Source organism: Meleagris gallopavo, chromosome 2 (assembly GCF_905368555.1).
Source record: "Meleagris gallopavo chromosome 2, MGAL_WU_HG_1.1, whole genome shotgun sequence".
In the NCBI taxonomy this organism is placed as follows: domain Eukaryota; kingdom Metazoa; phylum Chordata; class Aves; order Galliformes; family Phasianidae; genus Meleagris; species Meleagris gallopavo.
This window is the reverse complement of record NC_139405.1, coordinates 23001608-23023718: the sequence shown is the minus strand read 5'-3', so window position 1 is coordinate 23023718 and position 22111 is coordinate 23001608. Positions and strand designations below refer to the sequence as shown.

Here is a 22111-nt window from a genome sequence, read left to right as displayed (position 1 = left end):
CGAAAGCAGCAGGCTACTGTTGAGCCCAAAGCAGTTCAGAGATGAACAAGAAAGGACAAAAGTGTATTTGATTTGCGTAACCAATTCTGATCTTATCCCTGCTCAGTGGTGACTTTACAGCCAATAAAAAGTAGAAGAAAACAGAAAGGAAGACTAAAAGCGCAAAAGTTATGCAAAGCCTACTTTAAGCTTTAAAAAAAAAATAATCTTATTCTTTCTCTGAAAGAAAGTTACACCTCCTCAAAAAACCCAGGAAAGACTAGGATATGAGAACAATATTGCATGCGCATTAAAACCTGAAACGATTATCCTGCCATTAATACCTATCTTCAGTTTATGCCCATGTGTTACTGCTTACTGCTCATTAACCCGTATCTCATTTTTCTACTATTCCAAACCTGAAAAAAAATAACCAACCAAAAAAAAAAAGCCAAGAATTATTAGATTTAGGGAATTTTTCTTACAGAGAAATATTGTTGTTTTTTTTTTTTTTTTTTCCTCCTGCTTCTTGATTGTGGAAAAGCATGAAGACAGTATATATCCTATTCAAAACTCAGGAGAGTATTTGATCTCTCTCTCTCTCTCTCACCAGCCGTCTTATAAGAATGCAGCTAGTATATCTTCCAAGTATTCTGCCCTTTTCTTTGCTTCCCTCCTACAGGAAAAGAGGTGATCATTTCTGAGAATATTTTAAAATGCTTTGTTTTAAACTGGTTTTGAAAATATACTGCAGCAAATTTGAGGGATTAACTACAGGCAAAAGCAAACTTGATAACCAAGCATACACCAAAAAGCAAGCCAACTCTTCCTGCATTAAGATGATAGTTATATATAGCAGTAAGAAATATATGTGAAATTCACTCAATACCCTAAACTCTTTTGAGTTTTCAGCACTACCAGCCATGCCCTGCAGCTGCTGGCATCATATCATCAGGGAAAGCATACAGTTTAGAAGAGATTTCAAGCTGGTACTGGTGTTTCACCACTTGCATTAGACTCACATACAGCACGCTTTTAAAATACATGTGAAACACCTAGCTATTGCCAATAGTTTTCCACATAACAAAGTTATCAGCAGCACTGCCAGCTCCAGGAGCTACTACTCCCCTGTTGCATTGCAGCTTCAATGTACGTAAGTTCATGCCTGTGCTGGGACCAACTATTCCTGCAGCACAGACCTGCTAGACAGCTCACACAGGATAAAGGACCAAAATCTTCATTTCTGGCTCACGTTAGCAACTTGATGAAAATAAGCCTGCTCATGGAGATGTACTGAATCCCCCTGCAGTACCTGAGCATCACCAGCTCCGGTTCCTAGCTCAGGGGAAGTCAACAGGACCCAGAATCAGCACAATCCAGAAAATACTGCCTCTGCTAGAGCTGGAGGTGACTCAGGTACATAACTAAGGAAAAGCAGTTTTAAAAAATGACTCCTCAAGCCCAGAAGCTTCATTGAGATTCCTCTGCCTTCCAGCCTGAACTCTGGCAGATGTACAGGCTCTCAGCTCCTGACCAAGACTACCACTCACATGCCAAGACAAGCCACACAGAGCTCTTATGCCACCCAGAAAAGTCAGAGGCAGAAAGACCACCTTCCCACCATTACTGCGCTTGGGAAAAAGCATCAAGATAAAAATCAACATTCTGTTATTAAACTTGTTAAGAATCAATGCTCTCAGTTCCTCCTGATTAGTGTCACCGTTTTAATGAAATCATTCTCTGCAAGAAGGTTTTGGAACTAAGCCCACAAACCAATGATCCATGAAAAACGATTAGAACTATTTCCTTTTCGTAAACTGTGTAAGCAGCAGAGATTGTATCAGTCAGGCCTAGAAGAAACTCATCATACTACTTCCACCCAGCCCCTCTTCCCCCCTCCCCTTCTTTTTTCTTCTTTAAATATACTGCCATTCAGTAATAGAGAGCTTGGTTTTTGCCTCCATGTATTTGAAACATATCAGCCTTTGACTGTGCTAAATAGAGCACTTCCTCACACAAAACATCTATTTTCTCCTCCTCATGCTCACATAAGTTCTATCCAAACAATCTGAAGAGACAGGATGTTTAAATTAAAAAAAAAAAATCACTCTCTGGAAGGCACAGAAAAAGGGATCTTTTCAAAGAGCATTGTCAGTTCCTGAAAAGCAATCCAAACTGCTAGACTGCTGGCCCATATTTCATGACCCAGTGTAGCATCACACCCATACTAAGCAGTTATAATTTGAGAATGTTGAAATCCATCAGTTCTTCTAGAAAATACTTCTGACAGCAACAAAATATTAAGATGACCAAGATTCACATAATTCTAGTTTTAAACACAATTTAGTTTGTTCTGAAGTTCAATCCTTCTTCTCCCCAGCTGTCAAAACCAAAGCAGCCTCCAACTCCGCAATGAGCAGGACCTTTCCCACTCACTATCCTCAACTTTAACACCACTACTAGCAAATCCAGGCAGCCCAACCAGTGGCCTCACCAGCCAGCACACAAAATAGCCTCGTTTCATTTGAGTTTGAGGATGCCATTTCCTTCTACGCTGCACCCACATCCTCTACAGACACTTTCTTAATGGTACGAGGGCAGCCTAATATTTCTCCTGTTCAAGTTGCACAAAAATTTACTCCAATAGCCATCCATCTTCCTAAATGTTTGTGAAGCAAGTTAAAAATTTATTATGGTAAAATATATCATTCTACATTATTCTCTTATTATTCCTGATACAAACCTGTGGTTTTCTAGAATTTCAAAGTTTTCCCTCAATTGGAAACTGTTTACATGGGATGGATGATAGCCAAGGAGATACAAGTGTTTGGTAAAAAAAAAAAAAAAAAAAAAAAAAGGAATTGATGTAATTGAAAAACAGAATCTAAAGTTACAGCTTGTGAAGTTACAGTTAAAGTTTTGGTGCAATTAAAGGACAAATGGTATTTTTCAGAAGCCCTACAGTAGAGAGCTACACACGTAGCTTTTGTATTCATAAGAACTGTGGATCAGTAAGACCCTAGATACATTAAAATAAAAGCTAGATATAAGCTGCAATTTGTATTAACTTGCTACCCCCTTGAACCATCACCTAAAGATGCTCAGGGCTTTCCTTTCCTTTGTTCTTCTTATAAATACAAATAATTCCTTTACTAGTAGGTGTTAATGCTTTAATGTCTCCTTAGTCTCTTTAGACTTTAATGTCTCCTGTCACAGAATATATATAAGTCACTCCAAAAGTAACGTCCCCTATTTACTTCCATGGTTATTACAATAGATATACAGAGCTCAATAACACTATTTAGTAGAGCATGTTCTCAGATAAAAACACCATCCTTCAACCTAGTCACCACCATTTAGCTATGCATTGTCACCAGCAATGAACAAGAGCCTGCATGCTTGTAACAACCTGCATGAGCAGAGGTAATCCACTGTCTTTGTCACCACAGTTGAAACACACCACCCACTGCCTCCTCACTGTGTTCACATCCTCTTTGTCTCCATAAACATTCAACAAGATTCAGAGAGTGTCAAAGGGTGCATTCTTTTCTTCAAGGAGAAATTCAGTGCACCTCTTTGCTTCATACACAGTTCCACCTCCGATGCGATTTTGTCAGACTACACCTCTGCTGCCATTTGTTGCATGGTAACAACACGTAATGGAATATAGGTGGGAAGATTCAACTTCTACTGCTATAACACAACCATCTACCTCTGATGGCATAGGACAAAATAATAAAACAGAAGGCATTACTTTCAGAGCAGTCTCACATTAGCCTCAGTTTTATACACATTTCAAAAATCCCACTTCTTTTCACTACGAGGTAACTGCATATTGTCAAATGGTTAGCATTTACCAGGCAGCACAGAAAACAACATGATTTTAATCTAAACAAATGTGATATTAAATGTAAATATTTACGTAAAGTAAGAAGAAGCAGACATTGCTGAGCACATGTTCAAAACACACGTGTACATGAATTCAAGCTGAATTCATGTACACACGTGCACATGTACTTTCCTGAAGTTCCCAATCCCCTCTAGAACAGGCCAAGAAGATTTTCCTAAAATAACTTCCTATCGCCAACAGTTTGATATGTCAAAAAGTGCTGAAGCAAAACACCTCTTTCACTGGAGATTTAGCAAACAGTTGCATGTGTTAATACTGTACCCTTAAAAATCTGTTCACTAAAAGCAAAGCATACTAAAATTAGCTCTTCATCCTTGACCAGGCGGTGAAAAAGGCTTAACTTGAAGGCCAGATGCATTGTTCTAGCTAAACGCAAGCCATAAGTTTTCAACAAACAGTTACTTTGGCAACCTTACACAGATCAAGATCACCCATTCTACCTTCAGAAAAGGGTTTACAATTTACTGTGTTAATGGGACATTGTTCATTCATTTATAGGTATGCCAGTTCACACAAACTGGATTTTCAATGCAAAAAGTCTCCAATTAAACTATTTAAATCCCCCTTTGGGAGAATGGGAGAGTTCTGGTGAAAGTTGGCTGTCTCCCTTTGCCTCTCCTTCAACTGAAAGGAAAAAGTCAATACAAGTGAAGTGGACCTAGCTATGTAAGAAATAATCCAAAAGCACAGAACAATCTGCTATAACACCTGGAGATACAAGGACCCAGCAACCTCTTTTAAGCAAAGAATACCTCAGTGGGCAGCTGCAAACAGAAAGTAAGGATGTCTGTGTGTTGTATGCAGGACAAAACAAAGCTAAAAGTTTTCCATTTCACCCCCCCCCCTAGAGATATAAAGAGGGAAGACTTCATTGTGAATATACAGTAAAGTGCTGTTAAAGCAACAAATAGAAGTACTGGTCTCCCATCCAATCCCAAAGAGAAACTACAATAAGCAAGGCATCACCTTGCCTTGCCATTATCCCTGACAAATTAGCGTCTGTACAGCTCACTCCAGCATAGACTGTAGTGGCCACAGATGGCTTTTTTGAAATCTTTCCAAGTCAAAACCTCTTTTTGCTGTGCTTATTTCCTAGGTTCTGTTAGACATTTGATCACAATTTTAAGTCTCGGGATTAGAAAAGTTTCAAAGGCAGCTCTGCTAAATCTTACCATCCTCTCCCATTGAAAACACAGCATGTACCACTTTTAGGCAGAGTAAACTTTGGTAATCTTCATGCAAATGTATTTGGGCGTTTCATTCTCAGGGTAGGTAATAGAGACGTATGTTCTCTCCACGTCTAGAGAATTTTCCTCAAGCTAATTGAAAACAGGTATATTTTGAGTAATGAATATGACTGCCAATAGTCTTGCAGGGAGGCATTGCAAGAATGATTAATAGACTGTGAATATCACGTAAATCTGTCTTCAAGTAAAAGGATCATCTCTGCATGGAATTAAACTTAAGTAGTCAATTATCAGTGCTCTGAATTGTACGTATTTCCTTAGTAAGAAAAAAAAAAACAAAACAGCACAATCTAACCCTTCTCAAAGGTTCTCTCACAAAATGGGTACGTTTTATATCCAAAACGCAGACAGAAAAGCAACACTCATCTACAACATCTTAAAATTAGATTATATTTCAAGCACTTCCCAAATTTTCATACTATCCCATTTTTACATTTCTTCATTTACTACTTACTCAGAGGTCCAAGGGAAAGGCAGTAATCAGTCAAAATGCTGGTAAGTAAAAGGTGGCTTTCCATCCACCACAGACAAGTTGCTTTCCATGAGGCTGTTTGACATCCACCCAGTTACTTAGTGATAACTTCAGGATAATCAATAGAGGAGAGCTGAACGCCACAGAGACTTCACCAGCTACTACTAGTCCTCCACCAATAATTTGCAAAAGTCTGTTTTCTTTATTTACTTCTACACTAAACAAGTTTGGCCCCTAGCATTATGCTTGGCTGGAGAAGAGCATTAAGTAGCCACTGAATGCTCTCCAAGTGCAGGACACTTCATCATATCCAGCCCTTTTATCTACCCACGTTAATGCAAAAGCTAAAGCTCAGCAACATCCAGCACAGTGTCACGATATTTTCAGGTTTACCAGATGTTTAGAAGACACTTCAAATACTTGTGAGCTTGGTAAAAGAAATTAGCTTTTTTTGTTTAAGGGACAAATTGCAGAAGCTTTGCTATAAAATGGTAGTATTTGATAGTTAGCTGCATGTGAATGCACACAAATAAATATAGATAGCTCTGGGCAGGAATAGATGGACCTGCTTTTGAAATGATGATCCTTCAGGACTTGATTTCAAGACACTGAAAATAACTTTTTTTTTTTTTTTTTTTTTTACCCCCGGAAAGAATTAGAATCTCTAATTTTTAATTACTTGCTCACTTTCAGCTAAGTAATGGAGATGCATTGTGCTAATCAGAAACCCAGTCCCATCCTCCCTAGAGCATACTCATTATGCTCACAGTGAAATATGCTTCAGAACTGTAATCGCCATTCAAAATCACTAATTTTGAAAAGATTCTTACAAAATCCATAATCACAGGAGAACAAATCCTTGTCATTAAACAGTGAAAACCATATTCACACAGTTATACAAGGAGCACTTTCAGCAGCATGACCCATTAGAAAGGTATTCTCACATTACACCAATATAAAAAGCCGAAGAGCCACACTAAAAACTGTACAATGACAGTGAATGCATGCCTATTCTATTCTATCCCTCATCCCTTGCAATGGATGGCAACTGCAGTCTAGCCATAGCCATTCCTTTATTTTCTTCCCCCACTCCTCAGGTATCAAATGCAGTATGAAATGCTATTCTACAAAACCTACACAATCTACACTATTCAATACGTATAAATACTGAGTTATCCTTACCGTAATGATTAGGAAGAGAGTCCATCTATCCTACCGTCCAGTCAACTTAGCACAAAGCTAAGAGAACGCACCAACCTCAACAACACGTGTTCCTTTTGAACAACTCCACTGCAATAGATGGCAGAAAACCACCTCTGGTGTTTTGTTGGAAGAGGAATACAGCTATGTACAAAGGTTAAAACTGAAAACTTAAAACTGCTTAGCAGAGGTGTGGCTGCTGAAACCTGACATAGTTGCGTCACCAAGTTTTTACTTTGGCAAACACAGCTTCCTGAATTCAAACAAATCTTAGACAGAACTATCTTTTGTTCCAGCAAAAACCAATTATTGCACAGACATGCTTTCAAGGTCACTAGCGGGAAGAGTAAACTACACCAGGATGTGTCAGTCACAAATAATGGTTTAAAAAAAGTTAACACCAAGCCTCCCACACTCAGCAGGATGCAAAGTACTTACTTCCTTCAAACTGACCACAAGGAAACACAAAGATTCACAAAAAGGCAATAATATTCTTCTGTTATAACTCATTTTAACATTCCTTCCAATCAAAATGATTTGTTTGGTATTGCTTTAGTATGTTTTGTTTGAATGATTTTGCTAGAAAAAAAAAAAGTTGTCTTCAAAACAATGTTAAGAACAGGAGAAAAAAATATTTATTGAGGACTTTGTTCTCACTTATATTAGGAAATCTAATGAAAGCTAAGATTTGGAAAAGGTGCATTTTCACAATGACTAATAAGAGCTACACAATTTATATTATTATATTCCCCCAAACTAGAATAGCACTCTAAATAGAAGTACTGTTGTACTTACATTAATAAAAACATCTGCATTTAACAAATGCAAGTAAAAATATCCAATTATTCCTAAAAATACCACTTTCCAGGAATATATATATTCAGATTAATAGTAACAAAAACAGACATCAAAAAACAAAGTCCATTTTTGAAACACATATAATAGACAAGGTTAAAAAACCCACACGTGTTTTAAAGGGAAATGCAAAGCACGCTTCTTCAGAATTTAAAACAACTTCTTTTAAAACCAAGGAGGAAGGTCACACTGCATTGGTCTGGCAGCGAGGTTTTGTACCTTTCTTCAAATGAACTGATGGTAAATGAAGTTAAATACGAATTACTGGACTAGAGAGACACCAGCATGTTCTTGAAGGTTATCAAGGAGAGGAAAGGTATTACCATGGGTTTTCCTATGCAACTGGTAAAAATAGGAGCTTCCTTTAATTCAACTTACATTCCTCGTTCAATTACTTTCAAACACATACTGAGTGATAATGAAGAAAACAATGCAATTTCTGCTTTTCTGTCTGTTTATTTTTGCCTTTGACAAACATATGCATTATCGTATCTACTGCTTCATTACACTGAACTATAATTCAGGATGCACAACTATATTTCAGCCTTACTGTGCTTCAGAATTTAAAACAATTACAAACAAGCATTCCAAGAGCATTTTTGGTAAGACACTGTTCACTGGTGCTTACTGAATGAAAAATGCTTTTAAAGCAACTAACACAGGAAAAACCACACACAGGTAGATTTGATTCAGAGCAGAGTTGAAGCAAAGAACTTGAATTACTGCTTTTATGATTTACTGCTTTTATGGACATATTCTCCACGTACACACACACATGCAATGATTAACTGCCATAATTCAGTGCAAACAGTAATAAAAGGAAGTTAAAGCGCCTTCCTTTAGCAAGCTTCAGAAGTACATACTGAGATAACACTTTGACATGAGGCCTCCTCATGCCCAAGAAAGTACTTTGCATCCATGACATACAGCATTTGAAGTGTGAGTTTTCTGCTTGAACACGCCTGCGTAAGCAATTCACACATGAATTATTTATGTACACACACACCTGAGTACAAAAGTAACAAACTCAAGTCTAAGTCCAATAGGCATGCAAACTGCTTTGCAGATGTGCTCTGTAACACATTCTGGCCAATTGAGAGTAAGAGTACTTGCTAAGCACACAGTAAACTTAAAACCCCTCTAAACATATTTCATTCCATGCATCCTATTGTAGGGTACCTGCTTTGGAAGCAGGGGTGGGACTCAATGCTCTCTTGTGGTCCTTCTAAGCCTTGCAATTCTGTGACACAGCCAGACTGAGATGGGTCTCCTGCCTGACATGACAAAATACCCACATCCTACAAATTCAGCCTATAATTCATGCACCAGCTTTTGAAAACTTCACAACAGACCTCAGAAATCTGAAGGACTAAAGGGAAGACCCGCCATACCCAGCGTGACATCAACATGAAAAAGGAAGTAGACAAACCACACCACTAAAGGAACATTCCTGTAGCCTCTGGAGGACCTGAGGCACACAGAAGCTGAGAGCTACCCATGCAGTAGGGCTGGGCTTCAGATAAAAACTGTTCACTTAGGGAATGTTCTCCAGAGGTCCCTTCCAACCCCAATGATTCTGCCATTCTCTGACTACTGGTTCATTTAACCAACAGCACATTTCTAAAATAGTCATTATTTGCTTCTTCATTTACGTTAAAAACGCATTCAAAAATGCTTCTCCCCAAAATGAAAAAAAAAGGAAAACACCTCTGAAACATGCTTATGCCCAAGAGCATGATAACTGTATAACTGTAGCTTTCTAAACATAGATTATTTATTTACTGTAACATCTACTTGCTACCCATATGAAAGACTAAATCATCCCAAATCTTAACATAGCTCTCTGCTTTAGCTTCTCCAAAGGAGAATGTTTCAGTGTAAACATTACGTCTGTGAGAACAAGGATAGGGAAAAAAGAGCGGGTGGGTGTTTTTCCTTTTCCTTGGGTTCAGTTTCACCAGCTGCTCATTGTTTACAGGCGATGCTCTACCTTTCCATTGTTTCAAATACTTCCCCCACCCCTCTTTTCAATCCCTTAGAGGCAGGCACATAGATAAAGCGCTCTGTTTTCCTCCCTGTATTTAAAGTTTGGTTGCTTAACCTTGGTTTCGAGACTACATCAAGGTTCCATTTCAATCTGTACACTCAGTGTTCATCCTTCTCCCTTCCTTCACAAGACAGTAATTAAACTTCTGCAAATCCTATTAGTCCAACATAATTTTCTTGTCTCCTTGTCATTCCCTCCCGCTGATTCATCAGGTTACTCTGTATTTCTTTATGAGTTTGCCCAGTTCTTAACTAAAATAGTAACTGATGATTCTTACAGTTTTTTTTTTTTTGTCATTTCACCCTACTATTCGCAGTGACAGCAAGAATGCACATTTTTGGAACACTGCAACTCCCTCATCCTCCAAATTCAATGGAACTTTTTTGGTATATTCATCTGGTCACAACGGCTTGCTATGTGTATTTCAGCGCACCAGACCAAGCACCATCCTACAGCTTGAAAATAATTCATTCTTATTAATAAGACAAAATAAAGTCCACAAAACTGAAGTATTCACCACCACAGCCCTTCTACTTTTTCATTTAACTACCAATTACAGAAGGAACTATTGCAACTCTTCCTATTTTTGTGAAGTGACACATTACAGAACAGGCCATCTGCCTCACAGACCTATCACCCATTCTGGTTTCCTTCCTATACATTTGTCTCAAGCATTTTATGACTCTCTGTATTAGTTTCAGCAGGGCTGAATTTCCCTTTTCTAAAAGATCCCTGTTGACTCAGTCTTGCTTTATTACTTGTCTCCCAACTTCCCTTCCCCCCTCCTCCAGCATTTTATTTTAAGGAGAGGAGGTGTGTTCGTTTTTTCTCCTCCTCTTCTGAGACCAGATGTTACTTAAAACTTTTACGATCTAAATTTAATTACTCAAATTTTTTACCTTCCTAAGTTAATGCTATCAGGAATTTGTCTGAAGGGCTAAGAAGGAGGGAAATAAATCCTTCCTCCACAAATTCACTGTAATTGTATGGACTGACATTAGTTATCGGCTTAGAGTTTCTAATTTTTATGTGCTTTCCTGTATATTAGTTAGGGTAATTAGGCAACTATTAACAACCTTGATGTTCACAACAAAACCACATATTGCCCATACCAGGATGCATGAACATGGCTTAGTTTCCTTTATGTATTATGAAGATATTCAAAACATTTTCCAGTCCAGGCTAATCTGCTTTAGTTTTAAATAAGCAAAAAGTGTGGGGGTGAAGACAGAAGAGGAAAACTCTTTAACTGTTAACTGATATATTTTTTTTAATTTTTATTTTTATCGTGTCCAGCATGCCTAAGTTTAAATAATTACAACTGCTGTAATAGAATTTAGAAAATTGCAGTCAGGTGTCTCTATTTTCTTCCTCACAATGCAGGCAATCAAAACTGAGGGAACCCGTGAAAGCACACACAGCTTAGATCCTCTTTCCAGATCAGTAATTCTGAAGTCCAACAAACACCTTTCAATGGAAAACTGCATTTTTTAAAAGTTCTTACACTGGCAAAAAAAAAAATTCTTCCTTCATATTCCAAGTTAAAAGTATAAGTAGGAAAAACTGTGTGTATCATTTTGAATGATAACTTTAAATCTTTCAGCTAACCTGAATCAATGAGAAAATCTTCCATTTACCATAAGCAAAAACAAAACAAAACAGCCTAATATACACAATTCTAATTATATCTCTGATATTGTCTGTATCAGTAATTGGTTAATGTTGGGAAAGTTGATTAAATAGATAAAACATTTTTAAGAGACCTTGTTCTAGATGTAGAAAAAAAGAGCAAAGCTTATGATTAAGCCCACTAGAGCACAATTTGATGCAAAATACAAGTCAGGACAATCAGTCTTTTTTTTTTTTTTTTTTCTTTCTCCATTTTAACTGTAATCTAGTACAGCTTCTCACTGTATCTAGATATATTTAAGTACACTATAATTTCCAGCCCCCACTTACCTGTTTGGGAATTTTGTTTGTTTAAATACAGCAGTATTTTAATACTACTTAACAGTATTAATTGTAACTTGTTTCTGCCACATGCAGAGATCTTTCAAAATTGAGACATTTAAAAATCAATTTTGCACTTGTCTATTCTGTGAACTACATTCAAGTCCAAATTTTGATTCAAATTCAAATGTGAATCCAAGAAAAAAGTTATTTTAAAAATACCTTTATCTTTTGGCTCACTCCACTTGTCAGACGTTCCAGACTGTTTTACAGAGGCACAAACAGTAATGCCAGCTCTTCATGTAAATTCTGAAGTCATACACACCTCTTCCTTTAAAATTCTTATTCAGAATATGTTTCTAGCATTTTAGAAGGTAAGGATTTTGTTTCATGCCTACCTATTCTCTGTCTCTGATTTGACATATGTCCCCTGTTGAGCACTGTCAAACTGCAGGAATGCATGCCTCAGGAGGAAAACGCTTTCTTGGAAATAGCCTGAAGGTTAAGGGGCTGTCTTAATGGAGAGTAAATTAGTTCTCCATTGCTTATTCTTCCTAAAAATGCCATTACTGTTACTTTATGCTCAAAAACTCAGCAATAAAAAGCTAAAAAAATAAATAAGTGTCTGAAAGGAAAGAGCTGATAACTCATTTATGGAAGTTCTACTTTCATCTTAAGTGTATGAGTTAAGCTTAAAATGTATAGGTCAACAGCTACTTAGACTACTGGAGATGCCATTTATGGTATTGCGTGTATCAGCTATACATCAGCTATCAGCTATATTCAAGCAAAAACACATAACTCACCAAAGCAGAGAACAAAAATATTATTCTACAACTAAAGCAAAACAGAAAAGAGGAATGTCTGGTTATTTTTAAGCACCTCCATGGAAGTTCTACAAGATTCCTAATACTGGCAGTTCCTTTTGGTCAGCCCAAGAGGAAAAGTACACGTGGTAAAGCACAATTAGTATTTTGAGGAAGGATACATTTGTTTCTGAATCTCCAGAATTCACAAATCAAGAGATTCCATCTCTAGCACATAGAAGTACAAAAGATCAGTGCTATAACAGCAAATTAAATCAAAAGCCTCAAGATAAGTAACAAAGTGGGTTCATTTTGCTTCATTGCCAGCATGAAGAGACGTTTGGGTTGATACAGAAAAAGCAGACTAACATCAACAGGTGCAACAGTTGTTTCAATTTGGAAAAGTAAACCTTAAACACAGCTTAAGTGCACCTTTGAAAACAGTTTTCTTCCTAGAACGCCTGATGAGGATTTGAATTTCTTCAGTATCATTGACTAATCACCTCTTCCTTATCTATTACATCCTGCCCTTTAAACAGGTAATGTTACATTTTCAAAACAAGCAATGCAGTAAAATTTTAGATCCTTCTGAATTTAAAACTAAACAAAAATGGAAGAGTTATTTCCCCATCTTCATATGTTATGATGGAAAGGATGAACAAACCAAGCCACCGCTTCAAGGAAAAAGAATACTAGCAATAGTATTGACCAGTGAAAGCACTGGTCAGTTAGGGTGGCAGTAGTATGGGTTGGAAGGGACATAAGGAGATCACCCAGTACAACCTCTTGCTAAATCACCTACGAACACGTGAATTTCAAACAACCCTCTCACTTCTTTTTGTTTATATCTTTAGCATCAGCTAAAGCTACAAAGTAGTGTTTTTTTCTCCTTTTTAAATACATGGGTATTTATTTAAATATGACTGAAAATGGGTACACACACATAACAGAGAGCATCCAAAGGAGGGCTACAAAGATGGTGAAGAATGCACAAGGCAAGGTGTGTGAGCAGTGGCTGAGGTCCCTGGGTTTGCTCAGCCCAGAGCAAAGGAGATGAGGGGAGGCCTCATGGCAGCTGCACCTCCTCACAGGGAGCAGAGGAACAGTGCTGAGCTTTGCTCTCTGTGACAGTGACAGGGTTGGAGGGGATGGTATGGAGCTGCGTTAGCTTTATACTAGGCATTCGGTAAAGGCTCCTTAATGAAAGGTGCACTGCCCCAACAACAGCTGTCCCTAGACCAGCAGCTCTACTCCAGTGAGAGTCAGCAGCTCTGAAGAGCTGCACTTCCCCAGAGCAGAGTATAAATCTCACCACCATTTTCCCCTTGGTTTCACCTAGCCCCTCTCCAATAGGCCTCCCAAAACCTGCATGGTGAATGCAGCTTTTTTCAAATGGCTTATTTGAGTGTGTGTACATGCCTGGGGGTGGTTTTGTTTGGTTTGGAGCAATTAAACTTGTCAGAAGACTTCAGAAAAAAACAGCTAAAGAGACATTCTCTTGCGTAAGACATTAGTTTAAGCATGCTGAAAACTGATGCAACACAGAAATGTGTCTTCCTTTATTATTTTTAGCACAGGGATCCACCTCCCTGCTGCCACAAGCTACACCGAGGGAATATTCAAATAATCTTCCCGTAAGCGAGCAGAAATTATGCACGCTTACTGGGCAGGATAATTACCACTGCCATTATAATGCATGTTAATTGTGCATGGCTTCAGATGGTTAAACAAGCACCATCAGAGAGTCACCACTGGATTTTCAAGGCACACAGTGAAAGTCAATTGTTCTAAATACTTTACTAAAAAAGTAAAGTAAAAGCAGTGTCAATCATAGCTGTCACATAGCTTCAAACAACTGGGCCTACTAACAATGGAATACAGAGGCCATACAGACACGGGAGGCTTGCCACCACTCATAAACCTGGCTGGAACCCGCTGCAGTGGCAGCAAATTCAGTTCCTGGAGCAAATGCCCATCCACCAGCCCCAAATCCTGCCAACAAGCAGGCAGTCACTGCCAGTGCATTATTTCAAACACCTGCTTGCACCTGGGGGGAATGAGGGAGCACAGCAGCTGAGCCCCAGAGCAGAGGAATAGGTGGTGGGTACCGATCACACAGTGAGCAGGTATATTAAATTGACTTTAAATTCAGCCTCAACTCTGTTTTTAATTCCATTTTTACTTACATTTGCACTCTCACTATGCTTCCAAATTCTTCTGACAAATTTCAGATATCCCTTGTTGCAATCCACAGAAAATATTTTTTCCCATGTTAGGTTTTTTGCCCCCTTCATAGATTAAGTTTCTTCTTGTTCTAACATAATATTTACTAAATACAAAGTGCCATGCAGTTACAGACAGCTCTGTCTCCAGCTCTGGTGTGTCCATGTGCAAAACTCCAAGAGCTCCTGCTTTATGAAACAGACATCATTAGACAATTCCACATGCAACTGTGACTGCCACGTACCAAGAAAGTTACAAGTTGCAGTTTCCAAACAAGCTTTAGCTTTCTGTTTCAGTAGCTGATAGAAAGAAAAAGCATGCTCAAAATTCATACTAATGCTATCCCCAGCTTTCTTCCTAACAAGGTGTCATTATAATCTGATATTTTTAGAGCTCCAGTTCTTTATTTAGTATCTACCATGTTATACCTGGTACCACGAAATCACAAAATTTGCTGAAATTATGCAAAGCTCTTATTAAAAATAAAAGACCTCATAAGAGCATCACCAGTTACTAAAAACAAAAAACAAAAAACAAACAAACAAACAACATGTCACATCCTCAAAAAAAAAAAAAAATCTCATAATCATAATCCCACAGGCAACTTGATTAAGTTCTTCTGTATGGAATTTCTTCCAAACCTACAAGTCCCAGATCCCAGTGGCACAGCTGGTTGAACCAGTGGAACTACTCTGTCTGTATTCAATCTCACAGTCTCCACAGAACAGATTAAAGATCAGGGTCATATTTCATCAGAAGTTTTTTGTGTCTATTTCTAACAGCACAGAATTCTAATTAAACTAAAGCTCACAGCAAGATGTTCTCAAATCAACACAGCAGCAATTACTAGATTACCAGTAATTATTAGAGCAGCAATTACATTCACCAAAATTAACTTGGCAGACTGACTAAGGTGTTTTAAATAGCTGTATAGCTGCAAATCAATTTTTATGCAATGGGGAACATGCATCTTGTGATCAACAGAACTACTTAAAAGTTAGTTGTCCTCTACAGATAGACTACAGTTACTGATTTGCATCAGGAACCTAAGGATTGCATGTGATCTTGACTAAGTCACAACGAAGACCAGATTTGCTAGTTTCGTATATATTAGTTTACACACACACACACACACACACACACACACACACACACACACACACACACATATGAAACCGCAGTTGGATATGCTTCAGGCAACACATGAATAGGAATAAAATAAACAGAAAAACATAATATTCATCATTGCTCATAACAAAGTAAATAATATAAATAACTCATCTTCCATTAATTTTTACTGGGCTGCCAGTTGAAACAGATTTTACTTTTCTTGTGTAATTGATGGTAGACTTAGAGTAAATACTTCTCAAGGTAGAGCAAACAGGCTTTTACTCAAAAAGAACACATTCTTTGTTGTAAGTATTCCTGTTAGCATCAATCTGTACCTCTATCGCCTTACACAACAAAAGATCATGATTTTACTTTGTGCTTCCAGCAAACTCAAAGATCTAAGAACAAAAGGTCAACGCATCTACAGTCTCCTCCATATTTGACATGTCAATAACTCATACTAGTACAATACACAACTGTATAAATTCATGTGTAGAACGGATCTTTCCAGGTTAATTGCAAGAATGTTAAGGTTAAAAAAGATATGGATATGGATTTAGAGAGAAAATATTACTTAGTTTGATCATAACTTTCAAAGAAATTGTATCAATGCTTATAACAACTAATTCATATGAGAATTTTCTATGGCAAAGTGTGTATTTTTGGCTCATTTTCAAGGCCTCCTGTTCTGATCTCTGCCATAATATTCTTTTGCAGGTGATGTTCTGATTATTAAAAAAAAAGTGAGTTCTGGTGTGATGAAAATTAAAGTTCTTTCATCACAGTGTCTCATCAAAGAGATATCCATTTAAATCATCTTTCAAATGCTTGCGTGCCTGCAAAGCCAACATACTCCTATATCTTTTGACAATCAGAGCTACTTGGCATAGTTAAAAGGCATGCAAACACATCTTTGTTATTGTGCAAACTTTTCTAAGTCCAACTCAAACAAAATGAAAAAGAAAAATGTACAAATAATAATGGATCTGGTGAGGTTAGCAAAATGAGTATACTTAACAAGGCACAATTTAAAGTTTACCTGAGTTAAGTACGGGTATGTGTATATATTTGAGATAAAGGATATGCACTGAACACATGTGCCAAAGCAACAGTAAATAGAAGCATCTCTAGAGTGGCAATACCTTCCAAAGACACTACACTACAGAGATCCAGCTCTACATAACCGATGCACGTATTTGAATGCCTTTCTGTAGCACAAGCCAAACTCTTCCCGAGCCCAACCCTATGTTAATCCCCTTTTCCCCCCCAGTGCCCGTGCTTGAGTGGTTGCACTGCATCCATGGAGCAGCACAGCTACACTTAAAGCTTCTACTCCCTGCAGTACTTTTAGGGATAGCAATTTCCAACTTGCTAAACTGAGATTTACACTAACTATCCTATTAAGTATCAGTCATAAAACAATGGACTGCTGCTGTCAATTTGAGGGAAAAGGAAGGGGGATAGAACAGGATATGTCAAGGAAGGAGAGCAGGAACGTGGGTGTACAACTCTTGAATCTGACAATGCAGGGCCATACAGTACTGTCACACGGAGCTGTGGCTGAGCCCTGCAGCCCTTCAGCACTACTGCTGAAACCTTTCCTCCACACAGCACCATCCTCTCTTAGCAGCCACATTCCTCACATTCACACAGTGGGAAGAGCTCTGAGAGCTCACTGATATCAATGGCTCTGAGCTGGAAATATATTCTATCATCCGTTTGTTCCCTAACAAGTTCCCTGCTCGATGTTTTCCAGCTACAACTTCCTTATGCCCACTGTGACTGTCAGGCTATACAAAAAGCCATTCTCCAGCAAAATGCCAAACACCACTAATTACCTACTTCACAGTTCAGATGAGCCCAAGTGTTTCAAAGCAGCCACCCTCACAGACCTCGAGGATATTCAAATCACACCCTAGTTCACTTTCAGAAGAATAATTTGCAAAACAGAATTCCAACTATGATTTGTCATCAGCACTGGAAAAGACTATCCCAAATCATAAAAGAAATTCATAAAAATGACATAAATACATGACTGATTCTAAAGTAAGGTTGAAAAACTAAAAATAGTTGCAATATGTTCACCTGAAACTCTGCTTCTACAACCACCTATTTCCCTTCAAACCACCTTTTTTCTTCCATCAAGCTGACCATAAAAGTCCTCCACACTCAACCACTGCAATGAAACTCAAAAAACTCACCAACTCATACCAAAGAAATTAAAACAACTGCAATTCTCCATTTAATTTCATTCACACTTTCAACATGGATACAGACTGGTAAAAAAAATAATAATAATTTTAATCTACCGAAATCTATTCTTCCCAAAATCAAATCTTTCTTAAAATCAATGATGTATTTTAAATGATTACAATACAAATCATTTGTACTGCTATTCAGATTTTCATTTATCTGCTTATCAAACATGCATTTGTGAAGCACAAGGATCGAATGATCATTTTTACATTCATGTAAGTCATTTTTAAAAGTTACATGAAAAACTAGCTGGGTTATTTGTCTCCATGTGGTGGTGGTTAGTGGTTCTGGTTTAATGGTCTCAGGAGCAGCTGTTTTCAAGCAGTGCTCCCCACAGGTCAGTAGGGAGGTCAGTACCACCTCATCTTTCCATTGGGGTGAATACACCCTCATCCTGCACGTGCAGAACACCAACCTGGGCAGGACTGAAATGGTAGTGATGAGTGCCCCTCACCAATATCAGGAAAGGCTGGAAGACTGGATTGACAACAGCATCACAAAATGCAGCAAAGAAATGCAGAACTCTGCAACAGCAGGACAACCTTACACAGCAGTACAGGCTGGGGAGACTGAGGAAAAAAGCTAGGGATCCAGGCAGACAAACAGCAAGTAACAAACAGGGCATCTTTACAGCCATCATTTTTGACCACACACTGGGTTGTGTGAGCAAAAACACAGCCAGAAAGCTAGCAGAAATAATTATTCCTTTCTGGGTGACAGCTAGACACATCCAAATTTGGAGACTGACCAACTGGAGAGAATCTAGTGGAGGATCACTGAGACCACAAGCTGGCTGCAGCACATGTGCGATCTCAGAGAAAAAACTGAGCTCGTTCAGCCTATGGAAAAGTCAAATGGGATATAATTGTACTCTTCACTAACTTGGGGGCAAAGGCTACAAAGAACAAAACATCCAACTCTGCTGAGAGGTGCATGGTGAAGGGGCATGCATGAAGGAAACAACACAAATCACAAAAAGGGAGCTCCAACTTAGCAGTTTGTTTTAGTGCTAAACCTCTCCTAATGCAGACTTATTTTTCTTTCCTATCCATACCAGTTAAAGCTCCAACCTTGGAGAAGTTCAAAATTCAGATCCCAAATAAGACAATCAGATCCCAAAGGCAATGCTGCTGGGGGAGGGGGATGTTGGACCAGCTACCTCCAGAGGTTCCAGCCTACAATTTTCAGTGATTCCATAATCTATTCTTGGAGGTCAGACTCAGTATAGGATTACAAATATAATATAATAAAATACCAACAAGTCCAAATATACTGCCAGCCAGAAGGCAGGAATAGAAAATCCACTCTACAGTCTTTGGATACATTCTCGTCAGCAGATGCTCTAAAAGGTTGGGTCACTCTCAGTGCTTATTCTTAAGAGAAAGGGCAAGACAAAAAATAAATAAATATCCAGAAATACTGGAGTATTTCTGACATCTGTATGCAAGAACATCCACATAACATACAGCAGATGATGCAGATTTTCATCACTGAAAACTGATTACCTCTGAGCAACAGACAGAGGTAGCCAAGAAGCTAATAGTACAAATTTAACAGTGAATAAACACATGGGACAAAAGACAAGCAATCTAAAATGGAAAGTTTCTTTCTAAGATGCTCTCTGACATTCTACTCCCACAAGGCCATATTCTGAAGTCACAACTCCATGACTGGAGTATCAACATTTCAACAAAACCTGAGTATTATTAAGGGCTGCTTCAAAAGTAACATATCCTATTTTATTATGTTGGCCCATGCCAACAGAGGTAGATGATGGACTTATGGCAGTAGAGGTTGAACCTTCCCACCAGTATTCTGTTAAATGTTGCTGCTATGCAACAGATGGCAGCAGAGGGACAGTATGGCACAATAGCATCTGATGTGGAAGAGCACATGAAGCAAAGGTGGCCACTGAATTCCTTCATGTGGAAAAAATAGCACCCTCTGACATTAAGTGATGCTTTCTGAATGTTTATGGAAACCAAACAGTGGGTGTGAATGCAGTAAGGTGGTGGGTGGTACATTACAGCAGTGATCACAGTGGGGTACCTCCGCTAGTGCAGATTTTTACAGTCATACAGGCATACAGGTTCTTGTTCATCACTGGTGAAAATGTATAACAAATGGTGATGACTATGTTGAAAAGAGTGTTTTGTAACTGAGAGTTTGCTCTATCAAACAGTGTTATGGTGGTCTTTGTTTCTGCTGCGGTTTCCACGGAAATAAACAGAAGGCATTGCTTTCAGAGCAGCATATGTACCATATGCATCACCCAATTTCTCTCCGTGGAGAGATTCGCTGTAGAGCATCCAACTTCATTCTGAAACATAATCATGTAAACTTGCAGAAATAGAAGCATATGATAGATAGCCAAAGTCACTATAAAATCTATAACAAACAATCCAGGGAAAATAGATTTTCTGTAATAGAGCTGATGCAACAAACTTTACTCCAATATAAATGTCTGCCTAGTGCCTCAAAAAGGCAGTATTGCTGCATTTGGGAATTTATTGATGCTAATCAACAGAACTTCGCCAGTAAGAGAGGAACAGCACAGATTTATACTAGATAGTATTAGACCTGCTGTGATTTTGTTGTATGTACCAAAAAATTTTCATTTAAGTCTATTGAGATAACTTCAATCTATAGTGACAGACGGTCCTCACTTCAGAAAGCTTGCTAAGGAGGAGAGGGAAAAATGTTGTTTCAGTGTATGACAGCTTAAACTGGAAACAGACAGAAGTATACTAAGCTTTTAAACAATGTGAGCTATTCTATACGTAAAATACAACAGTAATTACTGCTTTTTGATAGTAAATATAGTGAAGATACTGAATGCTTGAAGTCCATGCTAGCTTTGGAAGACTAACTGAAATTTACTATTAAATTTGAAACCTGTCTCTAATTCACATTTCCTAGCAAGGTGAAATAATTAACAGCAACCTGCATAGATGGAAAAACTAAGGAACCAGTAAACTCTATGGATATAAACCATATCGAAGGACCTATCTATTACAACAACTAAATGTAAACCCAGCTGCAAAGGAGAACTCATAAGCATTTAGCAAATCAGATATTCAATCCAGCCATAAGAAGGTGAAGAAATTCAGCACAGAGTTTCCCTGTCCTTAAAATGTTGAGAGATGTAATAGAATTCTGAATGAAGAACTGAGACTTGCTTGTTTCTTCACTGATCTCACAACGACCAATGAAGAAGTTCACTTCAGGGTCAGTGATGATCTTCAAAATATCAAGAAGCAAGAAGGACGGAGTTAGTAACAAGATTTTTTTGTATATGCAAAAACATACACTGACTCAGATCTTCCTATCCCATGATTACATGGGTACACCTCATTTAGACTAATAAGAATGCTATTCTCATATAAAAATTACTATTTTGAGGAGTTTTCTTCTGTTGTCACTTACAGATGGCAAATTTCAGGAGGTTTCAGCACTGTTAAGCAAAGAGTTCAATTTATCCTTCCTCTGGAATAAAGGCAAGCTTGTCCAGTACTATGACTCTCACAAAAATCATAGAACCACCAAGGTTAGAAAAGACCTTCAAAATCATCCAGTCCAACCATCCACCCAGCATCAATATTTCCCCACTAAACCACATCCCTTAGTACAATCAAAATACAACAAAATATTTACATCCACAGAGATATTGCTTAAAGTTGCGGTCATTTACAAAAAAGAAGTGCACAAATTGAGGATGCTGAGGTGAGCATGTGTGGGTAAAAGTAATTTTAGAAGTTAAAATATTGATGATTTACGTAGTAAAAGGAAAGGGTCTGTAATTAAGAAATATGGAGGCCAATACAGAGCGAGTATGCAAGAATGTTAGTACTGACATTTGGAAAACACAGCCTTTACTATAAGATCTGGTATGTGAGCAGAAATCTACTGAGAAAGAGGATAAAATGATCTTCCACTATTAAGAAGATTCCTTGTTTCACAGGCAGAAATGCAACACCTGGTGAAATGGGTATCTTGCAATGTATTGAATTAGCACTCCTGGATTAGTATCAAAAACATAGGAAAGATGTTAAGTGT

At 38.0% G+C, this 22111-nt stretch overlaps 1 protein-coding gene across 2 annotated transcripts in view; it reads right to left on the bottom strand.

Moving 5' to 3' along the window:
- The window catches only part of EML4 (EMAP like 4), a 151128-nt gene that overhangs the window by 106558 nt on the left and 22459 nt on the right, over nucleotides 1–22111 (bottom strand). The window contains exon 1 of one of the 2 annotated variants that reach the window (XM_010706753.4): nucleotides 6791–6982. The exons of the other annotated variant lie outside the window; for it this stretch is intronic. Coding sequence (XP_010705055.1) covers nucleotides 6791–6815 — 25 coding nt within the window. The 5' untranslated portion in view covers nucleotides 6816–6982. Of the gene's footprint in view, nucleotides 1–6790; nucleotides 6983–22111 lie in introns of those variants that run through there. 2 annotated transcript variants of the gene reach the window in all.